The sequence below is a fragment of the Microtus ochrogaster genome, chromosome 10 (assembly GCF_000317375.1).
Source record: "Microtus ochrogaster isolate Prairie Vole_2 chromosome 10, MicOch1.0, whole genome shotgun sequence".
NCBI classification, from domain to species: Eukaryota; Metazoa; Chordata; class Mammalia; order Rodentia; family Cricetidae; genus Microtus; species Microtus ochrogaster.
In genome coordinates, this window is record NC_022016.1 from 47,818,623 (window position 1) to 47,836,797 (window position 18,175).

The following is an 18,175-nucleotide window of genomic DNA, read 5'->3' on the forward strand; positions in this document are numbered from 1 at the left end:
GTGTGTGTGTGTGTGTGTGTGTGAGAGAGAGAGAGAGAGAAAGAGAGAGAGAGAGAGAGAGAGAACATAGTGCAGGTGTGTAGATACACAGAGAAGAATTTACACACACACAAAATTAACAAAAAACCAAACCCACAAAGCCTAGGGACACACAGTGTAACCTCAATTCAAGAGGCTAAATAAAGTAGGATTTCCCTGAGTTTGAGGCAAACTGTGCTGCAGATTGAGTACATAGTAAGACCTGGTCTCTACAAACAAAAGATTTTACAAGGAAAATAATCTGAAAGCACACTTTATTGTTTTGCAACCAGAGACTATAAAGTTTTCAATATTCAAATGAAGTAAATAAACAGAACGGAATATGGAACAGATAGAAAAGCATTCTGACAGTGTAAAGCCCTGGCCTGTGTCTCAGGCGGACAGGTCAGATGTTCACTACTTCCAGTATTACACCATCCAGGCGTGAAGGGCTTTCGACTGGCTGTGCTGGTGCACACCTGTACCCCTAGCACTTGAGAGGCTGAAGCAGAAGGACTGCCGTGAGTTCAAGGCCAGCTTGGGCTATAGAATAAGTACCAGACCAGTCCTATTTCTGAAAAGGGTTTTCAAACAGTGCAAGTTGTCGGAGGCAAAGACTATTTATTGTACATGGGCTTGCCGCTGGTAAGAGTTTCGTGGAGCAATTTGTTTGGTGAATGTTTGAGATTTAAAAAAAAAAAAAACAAACAAACAGAAAAAGGAAGGGACTGTGACAAAAAGTAGTGCTAGAGACCAGCTGGGGAGGGCTTGGAGATGGGCATCCGGTAAGGCTCTCTTGCTGGCTTTCTTTCAGTGTTAGATCCATTTTGAATTGCAGTAACGGTGTCTGCTTGATTGCATACCCCTGCAGGTGATTCTGAACTGCTGTGAGGGCAGAACACCCAAGGAGACGATAGAGAATTTGTTGTACAGAATGACTGAAGAGAAGACCCTGCCTGCCGAGAGCCTGGTAAAAGTCCTCCAGGCTGTGAGAACAGCATTCCCAAACCTGGGCCTCCTGCTGGAGAATTTGCAGGAAGTAGCGGAGTCACCTGGCACTACAGGTACTGGTTAATTATTCTGTCTCTGGACAGGAGCAGCTTGTACAGAAAATCACAGGGTAAAGCTCCCTCCTGGCTCCATGCTGAGAAGAGGAGCTCTGTGGAGCGGTGGCATTGCATTGTGAAGCGAGCTCTGTCAGATCAGCTGGGATCTGAGACTCTTCTCCATTTAGGTCCCTCCTATCATCTCTGTGGTTCAGGCTTATTAATGGATGCTCTTCCCACAGGGCTGGCCAGGGTCACCTGTGAGACTGGACAGACAGAGGGGCCCAGAAGGCTGTGCATTCCAACAGACTGTATGGATGGATGTGAGTGGCAAATTCAAATCCTGATTGCCCCTTCCCAGCTGTGTACTACAGTCCCTAGGTGGCCCCTTTGGTGTCCCTCAGCTTGGGGGAGGGAGCCCGTTTCCCTTCTTAACCCAACTGGAATTACTTTGCCTATGTAATTGTGTAATAATTATATTACAAACACAAAGCAGGGTACCCAGAAATGAAGAAAATAAGCTTGTGTTCTACTCCCCAGTCCTTCACTGTTGGTGCTGTGCTCACGGTCATTGATTACCTTATTTTTTTCAGTTGTGTGATTGCCCCTGGTTAGCGATATCAAAACATTCTCTTGCATTTCCAAGAACTCCAATCTTTTTGAAGGTTGTATATGTTACACGTGTCCTGATTTGGGCAGATGTGGTGTGATGGGAAGCCTGGAAGCCGTGGTGCCATCCCTGGCCGTTTGACCTTGAGCTTGCAGCTTCCCTTTATGAACCTTATTGTCCCTGGGGTGGTGTAAGGCCTGTACCGTCGCATTCATTCCTGTGGCTGTTGTGAGATGACACCCACTAAACATTTAGTGACGTGCCTGGCACGTGGTAGGCCCAGCAGATATTAGGGCTGTCCTCATAGTGTCATCACGTGGCTCTTGGCCTTCGGGGGTTTTGGTTTGTTTAGGCTTAGTTTCAAGAAGTGGATTTACTGGGTCAAAGAGGAAATAAAAACATAACTTCTTATAAATCAAGGGATCTAGTTTTGTGCAGATTGCTTGTATTTTCTTTACCTTTAAGGAAATATGACTTAAGAAGTAGCTAACAGATGGGCACAGGGGGCAACTGAACAGAACGGCATGCCTCTTCCTGGGTACGGCCTGGACTGGTGGCTGATGGTATCTGGGATCACCACATGGGTCCTTTACCCCAGGCATTGTGAGGAAGACCCCCTGATCTGTACATCACAGCCTCTCACAGTGCAGCCTTCTCATTACCCACCTGCTGGGCAGTCCCTGGCTTCTACCAGGCAGTCGTCTGTTTCCGTGACCCTGAAGCACAGGTGTCGACCAGAGGAGACTCAGATGCTGTGTGTGTGGCCCGGGGATAGCCACGAGACTCTACTCTGAGGCAGAAATCGCTCTCAGCTGTTCCCCTCACTTGCGTCTGTGGCCCTTGTTGTCTGTAGAAGCCCTTGGCTCTTGTGGTACCTCAGGCCTTATGGTTGTCTGTAGAAGCCTTTGGCTGCTTGTGGAGCCTCAGGCCTTATTGTGCTGCTGTCCTTCCAGCCCACCCTAGCCCTGAGGACTACGGAGCTGAGCTGTTGAGAAAGTACCATGAAAACCTGTCTGAGGTTCTCACGGACAACCAGGTACTGCTAAAAGTGATCTCACGTGCGAGGAGCTTGGCCCCTGGAGAGAGAGAGGTGAGCAGGAGGGAGGGAAATATGGCTATGTATACACACATTTGCATTTTCTATAAATACATATACACCGCCAAGTTGAGAAATGCCAAGAAGGAGACTAGAAGGTGACTCATTTTCTAAGGGTAAATGCCAAATAGAATAATTGCAGTTTCCTTTTTTACAGTTTTATTTATTTAGTTTGTAGACTGGACAACTTGCAGGAGTCAGTTCCCTCCTGTCAGGTGAGTTCTAGGGATCAAACTGAGGTCATTAGACTTGGTGGCCAGTGCCAGTACTCCCTCAGCCATCTCACTGGCTTAACTAGTTGTATTTTGATATTTTGCACTGCATGGTTCTGTAGTAATAAAGAAAAGCCTTCACAAGAAAGAACAAAGAACTTTGGCACAAATTAGAACTCTGTCAGGAGCCAGCTTTGGTGTACATACCTATAATCCCCATTGCCAGGGAGAAGAGTGTTCTGAGTTCAAGGCCATCCTGGCGTGCACAGTGAAATCCTGCCTAAAAACCAAACCAGAGGGATGCTTTCAGCTAAGATTATTTTGTGTGTGTATATATTAGAAGCCACACCTAGAGCATCATAAGCTTTCTATTACTAGGCTGTGTCCCTGACTCTACTCCACCTGCTTACACACAAAGTAAATTTGATTGTAAAAAGCCCCCAAGGTTGAGGAGGTGAAAAGATCTCCCCTCCGGAACACATTCACCTGAACCCAGTACTGATACATAACTGTTTTGCCACCAGCTCAGGACCAGAGTCTTATGCCCATGTTTATGTTGCATCTTGAAGGTTATGGAGACACTCGTGAAACAGGACTCTGGCTCAGGTGGCTTTAGTTCCCTGATGTCAGCCGCTCTGGAAAGGCAGACTCTCTCTGCAACAGCCATTTGGCAGCTGCTGCTAGTGGCTCAAGAGAGCCAGACCTGCCCACTGAACCTTCTCTTGGAGGAAGTAGGAAAGGAGCCTGGCGCTGGGGCTTTCTTCCGGGCAGGTGAGTTGTCTGCCCTGTCTTGATGTTGCCCCTGTAGAGATAACTGTTGACCACCAGGAAATAAGAGGACTCTCTTATGGTTGCCATCTGTGTCCCTCCCCTCAGGAGCAATGGCAGGTAAATTCCCATGTTCTCCTACATAGTGGGGTGACCATAGGTGACCAAGGTGCTGTGTTTGAGGAAAGCAAGAAGGATTTTCAGTATGTTCAGAAAAGTGGCTTTTGAGAAGCTAGATAGTGAATTCTGGTTCAAACATGGCACAGCATCCACACACGGAAACATCAGGTGGTAAAAGCTCACAAAGGCTTATGTGTTAAAGGAAATTGTATCTGGGGATATGGGTGCTGACAAGCCCTTATTCATTATGCCTTGGCTACCGTGGTTAATTGATCTCACTCTTAGAGACGACATGTATTGTCTTTGTGAAGAGTGGAATTGAGAGGTGAAGGAGAAAATGATGCCCATGGTTTGGCTGAGTGTTCAAGTCTCCCTTTTTTTCAGTGACTGCCCCAGAGAGCACTGTGTTGGAAATAATCCTGAGGCATAGCAAGCTGGTCACAGAGGCCATCCAGCAGACGATGGAGCTCAAGCACTTTTCTCCAGAGGATGAGGCCCTGGCTGAGATTGTGAAAGAGGTGGGGAGTGGAGGGGTGGGTAACGGTTTGTGGATCATCAGATTCTATAGAACTTTACAGGAAGATGCCCTGGAGCCATCTCCATTCTCTGCGGTATACCATAATTATCGCAGTATACCGTAATTACTGCAGAATACCGTAATTACTGCCTGCCTAGTGCTCCATTGGCTCTTCAGAACACCATACCAGGCTTTTTTTGGGGCCACCAACCAGCTCCCAAATCATGACGTGGAGACATTATTGGTTATGAATGCTTGGCATGGCTTAGTCATGTTTTTGGCTATCTCCTTTATCTTAACCTGTTTCTCTTTACCTTTTGCCTCTAGGCTTTCTACCTTTCTGTATTTCCTGTGTCTGCTGGCTGTCTGACTGGCCCCAGGTGGCTCCCTCATTTCTCCCTTGTTGTCTTCTCCTCCTGCCTAGATTTCTCCTATTTATTTTTTCTGCCTGCCATCCCTGCCTATCTCCTGCTTAGCTATTAGCTGTTCAGCTTTTTTTTGTTGTTGTTGTTGTTTTTTTGTTTGTTTGTTTTTCGAGACAGGGTTTCTCTGTGGCTTTGGAGCCTGTCCTGGAACTAGCTCTGTAGACCAGGCTGGTCTCGAACTCACAGAGATCCATCTGCTTCTGCCTCCCGAGTGCTGGGATTAAAGGCGTGCGCCACCACCGCCCGGCCAGCTGTTCAGCTTTTTATTAGACCAATCAGGTGCCTTAGGCAGGCAAGGTGAAACAAATTTAACCTATCTTTACATAATTAAACAGATGCAGCATAAACAAATGTAGCACCACACCTTCACAGTTAAAGTAATCCACAGCATAAACAAATTTAGCACCACACCTTCACACAGTTAAAGTAATCCACAGCATAAACAAATGTAGCACATCTTTACCTACTTAAAATAATATTCCACAACAGAACACCTTTGTTCTTTAGCTTTCCAGCTGTAAATGGCAGGTTATGTCCTCTTTACAGAAGAGTTCAGACTTCATAGTTGTTTCCAGTGTAGGAAACTGGTGAGTGAGCGGGGAAGCCAGTGACACAACCCCAGCGAACACATCTTCCAACTGCCTAAGCTCAGAGTAGCTGGAGAAATGGTGACTCTTTTTAACCATGTTCTCAGAAGCAGCTGGTCTCAGATGAAGGAACTTGGTCTTACTGCATGTTTTCTTCTGGCTTCCTGAAAGAGCCAAGATAAACATAGAAAAAAGCTTTGCCCGTATGAGGCAGCAAATAGTGCCAGCTCGTTTTCTGTGTGGCATCTCACAATGGGACCAGCATCCCAGAAAATCTAGATGGGGGCTGAGGAAGACTCAGAGATGTCCAAACTTGGCCTTGTACATCTCCAACAGGGAAGGATAAATAAAGGAACATAAAATTAAATCACAGATGTACCTGGAGTGACCTTTTGGTCCACTCAGACAGAAGGGCAGGCTCCTAACCATCCCCACTGGTGACAGCCCCGCCTCAGTCTGCCTCTCAGACAGGAAGAAGGCGGTGCACGCCCCTGCAGCACTCCAGAGGCAAGGCTCATCTGTCCGTCTCTCTCCAGAGTGCTGTGCACTTCAGAGCTGAGGCCTCTGCCGTTGATCGCTTTAGCCTCACTAATTAGTCTCCTGCCTGCCTTCAGGGGCATCAGGGTTATTTAGATAGACCTGAAAAGAGCATAAAGGAAATCTCTTCCAAAATGAAAGTTCCATGTGGCCATCAGTGGATGGTCTCACTTTATTTTCTCAGTATGCTCTCTGCCCATAGCTCTAACATTCTGAAAGAGGACAGCTTTGAAATCATATTCCTGGCCTCTTTAAAGCCCCCTATTTGAACCGGCTTTAAAACGCTGAGTTTCAATGATGTTTAAAAGGGTACATCTAAGTGTCTAAAAATATGAAGCCACTCTCTATGCAGAATTACTTCTAGACATGGAGGCAATTATATATTATGAAAAATTATCCTGATCTCTACAGAAGCAGCCGCTGCCAAATGCTATAGCCCACCCCCACCCCTGGCTTCCCATGCTCAGATCCAGAATCTTATACCCTCTAGTCCCTTCTAGACTCTACTACCCCCCAACTTCCTGTGCTTAGTTCTAGAAAGATCCTTGAGGTGCCAGGTGCTAAGAAGACAGTTCTACAGAAAACACCAGTGTCCCCGTTTGTTCTGTCTGTTTGCATGTCTGTCTTGATATGTGCTTTCCTGGTTTGCATTTTGCTAATTTTCTTGTCCTTTGAAAAACAGGGCTCTTCGTGTGTCTCCAGGAGAAATATAAACCACCTGGAGAGCTCTGTGTCTTCTCGAATTCTATCCCCATACACCCGTCCCCCGCCCCCACTGTTGAAGGGCATGGAGAAAATCTGATGTTAACACAGCCCTGTCTCTGGGTTTCATTTAGATGCTGAGCATATCCTCCGAGACAGTGAGCCCTGAAGAGGCCCTGAGAGCAGTGCTGAGCAAGGACATGGAGAAATCTGTCTCAGCCTCTGCAATCTGTCGCTTCCTGTGTGGTGTCCACAAGTCTTTCCCTGGCCTGCAACCCCTCATGCAGGAGTTGGCACACGTTGGTAAGGAACAGGGGTTGGATCCTGCTAGACCTCAGGGCCCTTTCTATATTGAGTAGAAGAAACAGCGGTTGATGTAAGAGGATGCCGTGCTTCAAGATATTTATTCCTTTTACGTGCTCTTGGCGCCTACCAGCCAGGAGCACAGGTGTGGCACGGTGCTATATTTGTGTTTAGTGGGAAGTGAAGATGACAGCAGTATTACTTCTGAGTTTCCTGAGGATCCAGATAATCCGGTCTAAGAGTGTGTTAAAAAGTAGCAAAGCATGATAGAACGAGCCCTAGAGCCACGAGTGTTCTCCTGTGCAGGGTTTCTTACCAAGGAAAATGGAAAGGAGAGGTTGACGGTGAGTGATAGGTTTCACCCTGGAGCCAAGGACAAAGAGGAGAAAGCAGCCATCGCAGCCAGCAAAGACTGCCAGCCCATGGAACAAAAGGATCAGGGGGAGCCTGGGTCCGTGCCAGAGCAGCAAGAGAAAGACACTTCTGCCTCCCCGGACTCTGCCAAGAAGAGCTTCATCTGCAAAGCCTGTGACAAGAGCTTCCATTTCTACTGTCGTCTGAAGGTGCACATGAAGCGCTGCCGGGTGGCCAAGAGCAAACAGGTGCAGTGCAAGGACAGCAGTGGGACCAAGGACTCGGAGAAGGGGCTGGAGAAGCAGCAGCTGGAGACCCACAGCGTGGGTGGAGAGCCCGACGCCCCCAAGAAGAAGAAGAAGCGGCTGCCTGTGGCATGTGACCTCTGTGGAAGGGAGTTTGCCCATGCCTCAGGTATGTCAGAAGGTGGTCGCAGAGGACAGTGGCTGCAGATGGTGTAGCTTAGGTTCCAGCCTAGCCCCCCCCCCCCCCCCCGTGTGCCTTCGGCACTGGGACCAGTTCATAGACACACAACCATCTTCTGAGAAGAGCATAGTCACTGGGGTTGGCTCCCCAAGCGTTGCTCTCCCAACTGTTAGGGAGGTCCCTCATCCCACTCTTCTGCACTGTTAGGGTGTTTGACGATAGAACTAAACACCTAGCACCACTCCCACACACTGGAGATTGTAACTGTAGCCAGATGTTTGGCCTCTGGCTTGTTGGTGCCCACATCTCATTTACTTATTAATAAGAAACAATTTATTGATATGAAAATCCTGAAGTATTAAGTCAGAATCATTTTGCCTTGCCCCAGATGTCTGGTAAACCCAATGAACCATGAAAGTGTGAGGAATGAATGGGGAAGATCGGCTAAAAATCTGTATGCCAAATTCAACCAGGAGTGAAGCTAAGGTGACAGGGAAGCAGGGAGCGGACTAGTGGGCATGTGAATTGTGTGGCCGGCAACACAGGCTAGTGAGCTTGAGCCTGGTGAGTGCTTCTTGTTTGGACATTCTTCTGCTGTGTTCCTAACTGACTCTGGTGTCTCCTCCGGGCCTGGTACCCCTTCCTAGGCATGCAGTACCACAAGCTGACCGAGCACTTTGACGAGAAACCTTTCTCCTGTGAAGAATGTGGGGCAAAGTTTGCTGCCAACTCCACCCTAAAGAACCATCTGCGCCTCCACACTGGGGACCGCCCATTCATGTGCAAGCACTGCCTCATGACCTTCACACAGGCCTCAGCCCTGGCTTACCACACCAAGAAGAAGCACTCAGAAGGTGAGGGGCACCCTTCCTTTCCCTGCACAGTACCACTGGGGGAGCTAAAACCCACTTGACTTTAGGCAGCACAGTAGTTGGGGAAGTAAAGGCAGAAGTAAGCATGTATGCACAGGCTGTAGAAAGCTTTCTGGGAGGGCTTCTGAGGAGTCGGCTAGAGCAGTATTGGGACTTTATGGTCAGAATTTATATGCAGCCGGGAATCGTTTACTTGTCATAGAGTTGAAGCAAGAGAAAGGACTGATGGAGTACTTCTGTCGCTGGGCCATGCTAAGTTCCAGGTGACTAGCTTGGGATCCTTGTGCCCTTTCACCTGCTGGCCTGAGGGCTGGGGAGGGTTAGAGATGGGTGGAACATATCAGTGCATCACAAGGTAGCATCCCAGGATGGTGGAGGAGACCATGGTGGGGACATGACCAGTCAAGAAGAGCTCAGCTCCTAGATGTGAGTAGCCGTGCCTCCATCACTTTATCTGGATGGTTTAGTGTCCTCGCAGCCTCTCTGTCTCAGCATTCCCTCTTTACATTTAACACTAAACCTTGGCAGGCCACGCCTCTGCTCCACGCTGCTGTGACTTTTTATCTGCAGTGGAATCTGAGTCCTGATAACCTGCCAGGCCTACAGACGCCACACTGCCTTCTGCTCTCAGCACTCCGTGCACTCACACTCACTTCTTCCGGGGACTTCTGTGCTTGTCACCTTTCTTGGGGCCCCTCCCTTCAGAGGTGTCTGCTCCTCTTCCCTCCTCTAGACGTACCTTCTTTGGCCTCCTTAGTGGAAACTGCCTCAGCCTGTTTTTACTTTTCTCCGCGTGCTTACCGTGTCGAGAACCATGCACCATAATTTAATCACCTTAGTGCCCCATTAGAGCACAGGCTCTGTGGTGACAGAATTGCTAGTCTTTCAGGAGAACTTAGAAAAGTGCATGGCAACAAAAGGCCCTCGTGGAACTCTTGTTTGTCTAGCAGTGGTGGCTCACCCTTTAATCCCAGAAGCTGGGGCAGGTGGATCCCTGAGTTCAAGGACAGCCAGGGATGTACAGAGAAGTTTGTCTTGAAAAAAACCAAACTTACAAAAAGAAACACTTTGGTGAGTGGATTTCTTGAGTGCTGTTCCAGACATAGATGATTTGTGAACATGCTTACCCTGCTCCTGTAGCACTTAAATTTCAGTGGACAAGATAAACAGCAACCGCGGGATAGAAATGGAGAAGGTAGTCATCGCCACGGTGGAAACCAAGGCTGGGGAGCAATGGGGAAGGACAGAGCGGGCCACACCCCTCCTCAGTGCAGATGAGTTCCAGGTGGACCACAGAGCTGGAAGCAGAATCCTGAGGGGACTGCGATAAGGCTGTATTCAGAGAGGAGCTGTCAAAGGCCAAGGCTTGCAGGGTTTTCTTATAGCCAAGGAAAGGACTTCGGCTTTCTCTTCTGTCCTCCTGAATTACCAAAATAGCTTGAAATAATACGTGTCATTACCACCAGGGAGCTAGAGGTTATTTTTAGAAGGGTCCTGAGTGACAAAACCAAGGTTTCCTCTGGAGTAGGTTTATCAGGAGACTCATTTCCTAGTCTGTGAAGCTTCTAGATACTTGCTTGGTTCTGAGCCACATCACTCCAGCCTTTCGACCTCCTTCTTGGATTCTGTGTCCTCTCTCTTATCTGGAATTCCCCTAGGCCACCTGGATAGGATAGTGCAGTTCCTCATCACGAGACACATGATTCAGTCACAGCAGTGACTTATAAGGTGGCAGTAACAGATTCTTGCTACAGAAGCCTCCTCCGAAGAGTTTGGATCAGAGTGATGATAAGATGGGATTCACAGTGGGCACATGTGTTTGTATGCATGTGTGTGCATGTGCAAAATCTTCCTCAAAGCCTGGCCAGGAAAAAAGTAAGAACAAGGCTCCAGCTGAAGTGGGGCCTAGTACTGGACTTGCTTATCTGGAACCCACTCCCCAGTGGATGCTCCCTGGCCTGGGAGGAAACTCTGGTTACATTCTCTGGCACATGGGAAAGTGAAGGAGTCAAGGGCTGTGTGCTGACTGCAGTAGGTCACTGCAAGCCCTCATCCCCTCTGAATCCCCAGATCTTCTTTGTAGTAGTGGGAATCCATGCTAGACTTGGTTGTTAATTTGCTTTGTTCTGTTGTGAGATGAGTCTCCCATAACCTAGGCTGTGCTTTACAAGAACACTGTGTGTTTTGCAAGATCTACCTCACATTTCTGGACAGAAGGACCTATCTCTGGCTGGAAGTGAAGTATGCTCTTCCTCTCTGTAGAAACCTGATAAACAAACGGGTTCTCTTAGAGACAAGAGCTTTGTTCCCCATCCGGCTGTGCTCACCCACTGTGTGATAGGTTATGTTTGTGAGGTAGATGCGTTTGATGAGGTGCCTCAGACTTACCCAGCATTGCCTGAGGTAATGTCACCTGCCAGTGACATTTCTCTGGTGTGTGCTTTCGAGTTTGTTCTGTTTGTAGGAGTGCCATCCGTGTTCAGTGCTTGTTCTCACATGTTCATGCGCGTTTGCAGGGAAAATGTACGCATGCCAGTACTGTGATGCTGTGTTCGCCCAATCCATTGAGCTGTCCCGACACGTGAGGACCCACACTGGGGACAAGCCGTATGTCTGCAGGGACTGTGGAAAGGGCTTCCGGCAAGCCAATGGCCTCTCCATCCACCTGCACACCTTTCACAGTGAGTACTGCAGTCACAGTGTCAGGCACCACAGGCCACGTTTGGCACTGAGGAGGCCTGTGACAGTCATAACAGAGCAGTCACTGCTCTAATCAGCCTCCCATTAAGGACTTTCCCAGAGCTCCTATGTGCCCAGCATGTGAAAGGTCATTTACCCGAGGAGTTAACAAGACTGCAACTCTAGTCAAGTGGACCTCCAGACCAGTGGGGTTTGGGTCAGACCCAGTGCCACAGTTCCAGTGTCTTCTCGACCTCAGGAGATGATGATCTGCTTTAGTCCTCTTCTCACAGCAGGGGGAGAATCAGTGAAGGAGAACACTTAATCTTCAAACTTAGTCTTTCATACCCTAGAGCCCCTGCTGGCATATCCTAGAGCCCCCCTGGCATACCCTAGAGCCCCGCTGGCATACCCTAGAGTATGCCATTCACACAATCCTAGTATTCAGGATCAACATTGCTCATAGAAACTGTCAAAGAGTCTTAAAAGATAGTGTGAACCTGACATTTCCATGGGGGTAACTAGCAAAATGGTTCTCAAGGCTGCTGTCGGCAGTATTCCTGGGTTAAACAAAGTCACTGTACATACATAGGCAGAGCTATGGCTTGCACTTTCTTGTGGACAGAGGATTTTATTATCAAAATATTTTGCTTTCAGTTGCTTTAAGAAAAAGATACAATGTTTTCTGTCATCTAGATGACAGAAATGTCCATCAGCAGTGGTTCCTATTTTTGAGGTCTCACTGAGGAGTTGGCATATCCATGGATGTATAGGTGAGACATCTTCCCAATTAGATCCTTGAGCAAGGATTAGTTGATCTCTAAACCTTGATTTTCCTAATCTTAAAATAAGACTCAAACTATACTCTCCTCTCCTGTTCTCTGAGGGAGTTAACTTGCATAAACTTCCTAAATACACCTGCCCAGTGCTCACCGGGAGTCTGTGCAAAGGCTTTACTGTTGGGTCTCAAGTTAGGACCAAAAATGTGTCCCCTTACTGCCACTGTCAAGAGACACAGTGACACTCTAGAGGGTGTGTTGGGAAGGTCTACAGGGAAGTGGTAGACAGACCTATCACTGCAGACAGGAGAAGCAAGCATGATACTGCCTGTAAAGTAGCCCCATGATGGAGGGAGTTTGACATATAAGACAAGAAGCGAGTGGTGGAAGTGAGCAGTTTGACACTGCACAGATGGTGAGTCCAAAAGCTTGGAGGAGTCCTGCCTCCTCGGGAAAAAGGGAGTAGAGCCAGATTGTTGCCACACTGAGTTGGGGTCCTTGGACTCTGGTGCCACAGGAAGTCTGAACAGTCTTCCATCTTGCTTGTATGTAGCAGTGGCATATCACTGAGTGCTGCTTGTGTTATTATCTCCCTCTGCCCCTCCCTCCCATGGATGCCCTGCCTGGAAGCAGACATAGAAGATCCTTATGACTGCAAGAAATGCAAGATGAGTTTCCCCACGCTGCAGGATCACCGGAAGCATATCCATGAGGTGCACTCCAAAGAATACCACCCCTGTCCCACGTGTGGGAAGATCTTCAGCGCCCCTTCCATGCTGGAGCGGCACATGGTGACCCATGTTGGAGGGAAGCCCTTCAGCTGTGGGATCTGCAACAAGGCCTATCAGGTGACCCTGGCCACCAGGAGCACACCCCCGTCTGTGCCTTACTCCCTATTGGCATTTGTTGCCTGCAAGCTTGTCTCCAGGATGTTACAGACAATTTGACTCTGAGAAAGCATGAGCTGGGGCTGTACTCAGTGAGCACACACATATCATCCATGAGACACATCACATGGCTTGGTTACCTTTCTTCTGTCTTATGTCTGATTTGTTCTATTGGCATCTCCTGCATGCCTCAATTATCTCCTACTTCTTCCTCTGTCCAGAAGTCCCACCTATACCTCCTGCCAAGCTATTGGCCACTCGCTCTTTATTGAACCAGTCACAGCAATATATCTTCACACAGTGTACAAATATCCTACAACATTTCCTCCCTTTGTCTCAACAAAAAGGAATGCTTTTAACTCTAACATAGTAAAACTAAATACAGTATTAACAATTATCCTTTAAGAATTACATTCACAATGTCCAGTCCATTTGTATTTGGCATATTTGGAGGAAGTATTATCCATCTTATCTTGATGAATTTAAAGTTTTATACCTAAACAATCATTTTTATCATTATTTGTATTACTATCTTTAAACTATCTTTTTATACCTCAAAACATTTTCTTAGATAAACAATTTAAGCTTTTATGTTTCTCAACCTTATAAACTTCACATCTCTTATGTAAGTTTCTTTTTTGAAATTTGTAACAAGGAATATCTATCTCATTTTCAGCTCCATTAGAGAAAAGAGAAGGATATAATATTACCTGAGTCAACAGGAAGTGCAGAGCAAACCAACTTCTAAAACTATAGAAATGACAGAAACATCTGACTTCCTGGAGAGTCACCCAAGGTTCATCTGCAGCATTGGAACATCCATCTTTGGCCTGTAGGCCAAAATATCACAGACTTTTCTGTGAAGCAGGAATTTTTGAAGGCCTGTCCTACCTTGTCTTGGCAAAGTTTGGCAGTCACTTTCTTTCTCATCCTTCTTGTCCAGTTTGGACAGCATTCTGTCAGCAGTCAAGGCAGGGGTAGTTTCTTTGCCCCATGACTAACTTTGCCACAAAGAAAGCAAACTCCATATGAAGGTTCTTCGATGCCCATCCTTTTTTGAAGTAAATTGTTGCTTCCAGGAGCAGATGTGTCTTACTGTCATGAAAAGCCTTATGTTATTAAAACATTTTAAATGCCATATTCTGTAGGTCTTTTGAAAGTGTTTGAAGACCATCTATCTATTTAAAATATATGTTTGACCTTGAAAACATACCTAACATGACTATAAGTTTGATGCCGATGACTAACTACCAACCTGTCTTTCTTTTTATACTAAATAGCTTTAAAGGACTAAAACTTTACTTTTTCTGGGGGAGGAGGTTGGGGGGTTGAGACAGGGTTTCTCTGTCGCTTTGGAGCCTTTCCTGGAGCTAGCTTTTGTAGACCAGACTGGCCTTGAACTTATAGAGATCCACCTGCCTCTGTCTCTACCTCTGAGTGCTGGAATTAAAGGTGTGTACCACCACCACCTGGCTAAAACTTTACATTTTTAAATGAGCTACATAGGTACTATACCTTAAACAAGAGTAGAACATATACACAGTATAACAAAAATAACCTTAACTTTGTATTGATATACAAAAATCCATACCAATGTAAAATATTTGAGACTAGTTGGTGTTCAAAAGTAGACTCAACAATCCACCCTTTTGTTCCATAATTTCTATACTATATCCTTCCTTTTCAGAAAGAGATCCCTCCTTTATTCAGTGTTTTTCCCGAACAAGAACAAAAAAAAACTGGAAACAAACCCCCCTAAAGGACGACCAACACCCATAACCATGGAATGACAGAAAACCACCCACCCCACCTCTTGGGGATGTGGGCATCTGTTTTCTAGACTGCTTCTTGCTATCGGGGGGGGGGGCAATGGCCTCTTTAAGGGACTCTGAGAAAATTGGGATAATGGTCAAGTCCTAGGAGAGCTAGCTGTGTTATTTTTGTTTAGTTACTGTGTGATGGGAAAGTGTAGAGCTTATCTGAAGTTTTGGCTGGAGCACAATCTCTGCTGGCAACTTTGATGTTGATCTGGATGTAGAATTTTGAGGAAATCGTAACAGGCATTTTGCGAGGCTGGATCACCTGGGCTACTTGTCTTTATTGGTGTCTGGTCCTTTTTTTGAAAACACGTAAACTTTTAAAGGTAACATATATCATCAGTAACACAACTATGGAATTGCAGTGTGCACAAGTCAAAGATGATTTTTTTGTTTTATGTTTGTGCAGCTAAAAGACATCTTTTAAGTCTTTATAAGTTTATTTGGACTGTATAACCAAACCTCTATCCATGCCATAGGAAAGGATGGCATGTAATAATAGGTCATAAGGACTCTAGCCAACAAGATTTATCATGTCTCATCCAGTCTTAGAGCTGTTCCCATAGCAGAGGGCTATACATCACCTGTCCTGTAGTCTTTTCTGTTTTTTTTTTTTCTTTTATGTCTTTAGCCAAGATTTTTAGGAGGTCTCCCCCAATCAAATCTGATCTTCACTGATTTTGAAAGAATCCCTGTAGCACGACTAATAAAAACCCATTAACCAATAAAGGCAACACATATACAGAAGGACTTCCCACACCATATCTATACCAGTGTTCTTTTCTTTCTTTAGCATCTGAGCACATTTTTATACATACTATACATATATATAGTGTGTCAGTCGGCCTCAATGGGAAGATCCTTATATCCCACATACTCTTGCATGAGTGAGGGCTTACTGTAGGGTCTACTAAGCTCTGCCTGTAGTAGCCTCTCCACTAACATCAGTCTCCAGGGGCATGATTCTAGATCCACGAGCTTGTGTCCAAACTTTCTGTCATTGCTGGGACTTTCTAGGATCTCACATTTGCCAAATGCCTTGCAGCAATTGTCTGGTCTCTGGTACCACAATCGAACCCACCACCCAGATGTATTTGCTGCCCAGAACCATCGGTCACCCAAGTTCTCATCGCTGCAGTGCAGTTCCTGTGACAAGACCTTTCCTAACACCATCGAACACAAGAAGCACGTCAAAGCAGAGCATGCAGGTGACGCTGGTGCAGCTGAGGGTGGAGGGTCTTGAGTCATTTGTCCAGGTACCGATGATTGCCTCTGTTCTGCCCTGGCTCCCCAGAGGAGGGGCCACACCTACCCATCAGGAGCTGTAGTGTACGTGGCAGCAGTTCCCAAGCCCCCTAGCATAGAGCAGCGTAAGCTCCAACCATCCCTCAGGAGCCAGCCAGCTCCTGGAAAGGGTGTCGGCTTTCATGGCAGATGGGTCCAGGTGGGAGTCTTGGCTCTAGCTCTTAGCAGCTGCATGACCTTGGCAGGTGACATCTCTTTTCTGAGTCTGTTTTCTTCTCTTCAGAATGGAAGTTATTAATACCTTCCTTGCAGGTACATTTGGGGATAATCACAGCGGCTGTCAGTTACAGAGCGTTTCCTATGCGTAGGGCACCAGCCAAGCACTCTGTATATTTTGTCATTTAATTCTCACAACCCCTTTGCATCCATCTGGAGCAGATGAGTGCTCTTTACCAGTAGGTTACCCAGATCTCTACAGGCACCGGTTCCTAACAGTCGGCAGATGCTATATGGAACGTGGGTCCTTGCCCCACCCAGCCCTGTTCTTCATCCTTTGTCTTTTCTGCCGCCTCTTTCCTTTCACACTCACAGATCTGAAGTTCCACGAGTGTGACCAGTGTAAGGAGCTCTTCCCCACACCAGCTCTGCTGCAGGTTCACATCAAGTGCCAGCATTCAGGTCAGTGACCCTCCTGTATGTCCCTGAGCTGAGCTCCACCATTCACAGCGCTAGAGCTCAGCCTGTCTTTTTACTGACTTGTGCCTGCATTTCATCTGGAAGATGGCATACCAGTACCAACCTCACCTGAAACCATGAAAGCTTCAGGCCTGGCCCCGATACGCAGCCCTGTGTGAGAGCCATGACTGTCACTGGTGCTATCCTTCATTAAATATAATCTGAGCCATTTTTAAAGAAACATCCAGAAGGAATAGTGTTGCCAGTGAAGCTGTGCTTTTTCAATTATTAGAATTTGTAGGCTTTTCAAAGTAGTTTTTCCTTTTTTGTTTTTTTTTTCCAAGACAAGGTTTCTCTGTATAACAGCTCTAGCTGTCCTGGAACTTGCTTTGTAGACCAGACTGGCCTCAAAGTCACAGAGATCTGCCTGCCTCTCCCCCCTGAGTGCTAGGATTAAAGGTGTGTGCCACCACCGCCCGGCAGTATTTAGTCTTAATTGATACTGATTTTTGTCATGTCTCTTACTCAAGTACATACATAAAAAGGAAAGCATAAGAAATAAAGGAAGACTTGAGCATTATAGAGTAGCCTTTGGTCCCTTTTCCAGGGTTACTCTGCCATCAGAGCATTGATATAGTGCACAAGCTATAGGGTTCCATCAAAGGACAGGAAGCCATTGGTTTGGTCCCCTGAATACCTTATAAAATTGGGCTGCTTTAGGTCCCCAGTCTTGGAATGTAGCCAGTACTTCATTTGCCTTCTCCCCCTTAGACCACTGGATCCTTGAGAGGTAAAAGTGTGCCCCATCCTGTTTAGACATGCTCCCCTAAGCCACAGACTCAGCTTCAGCATGCACAGTTGCGGTCTAGTGGTCAGGTGCCATCCATCCCATTCAGAAGTCTCAAGATGTGCTTCCGGAGGCTTCTTGCCTGGCCTTTGAAGACTGCAAGTTCAGTTCCCAGCCCAGAAAACAGTGCTTCTTAGATTGAAGAAATGCTGTCCCGTTGGCAGGCCATCTGCTGTTGGGTGACTAGTGGGCCAATACCTACATCAGCAGAGTCCACTGTAAATGGCACTGTGGCCTGAGGGCCCTAGCCTGCTCTTTGTGCAGTTTCATAAGGAAGGTGTTTGAGCTTCAGGTCCCGTGAGCCCTGTCTCTACTCCCCATCCTCACTGTGCCTCCCTCTTCCTCCCCTGCTCTGAGCCATCGTTTCCCTGCGGCCAGGTAATGTCTGCTGCCTCCTCCTCCAGGGTCGCAGCCATTCCGGTGCTTGTACTGTGCGGCTACTTTCCGCTTTCCTGGAGCACTGCAGCACCATGTCTCCACAGAGCACTTCAAGCAGTCAGAGAGCACCTTCCCCTGCGAGCTCTGTGGTGAGCTCTTCACTTCCCAGGCTCAGCTTGATGGCCACTTGGAGTCTGAGCACCCCAAGGTAATGGGCACTGAGACCCAGGCAGCCAGCTCTCAGATGGTGCAGGTGAGACTGGGGTCATTGGATG

At 47.0% G+C, this 18,175-nt stretch overlaps 1 protein-coding gene across 5 annotated transcripts in view; it reads left to right on the forward strand.

Annotated features, from left to right (window-relative positions):
* The window catches only part of Zbtb40 (zinc finger and BTB domain containing 40), a 68,034-nt gene that overhangs the window by 44,531 nt on the left and 5,328 nt on the right, over nucleotides 1–18,175 (forward strand). For 3 of the 5 annotated variants that reach the window (XM_026782074.1, XM_013348463.2, XM_026782077.1), the window contains 13 exons: nucleotides 890–1,082; nucleotides 1,307–1,387; nucleotides 2,628–2,764; nucleotides 3,552–3,753; nucleotides 4,255–4,388; nucleotides 6,773–6,941; nucleotides 7,248–7,709; nucleotides 8,369–8,575; nucleotides 11,110–11,274; nucleotides 12,685–12,899; nucleotides 15,801–15,963; nucleotides 16,592–16,678; nucleotides 17,927–18,153. In XM_026782074.1, coding sequence (XP_026637875.1) covers nucleotides 890–1,082; nucleotides 1,307–1,387; nucleotides 2,628–2,764; nucleotides 3,552–3,753; nucleotides 4,255–4,388; nucleotides 6,773–6,941; nucleotides 7,248–7,709; nucleotides 8,369–8,575; nucleotides 11,110–11,274; nucleotides 12,685–12,899; nucleotides 15,801–15,963; nucleotides 16,592–16,678; nucleotides 17,927–18,153 — 2,442 coding nt within the window. The remainder of the gene's footprint in view (nucleotides 1–889; nucleotides 1,083–1,306; nucleotides 1,388–2,627; nucleotides 2,765–3,551; nucleotides 3,754–4,254; nucleotides 4,389–6,772; nucleotides 6,942–7,247; nucleotides 7,710–8,368; nucleotides 8,576–11,109; nucleotides 11,275–12,684; nucleotides 12,900–15,800; nucleotides 15,964–16,591; nucleotides 16,679–17,926; nucleotides 18,154–18,175) is intronic. The other 2 variants (XM_026782075.1, XM_026782076.1) reach the window with 2 other exon arrangements.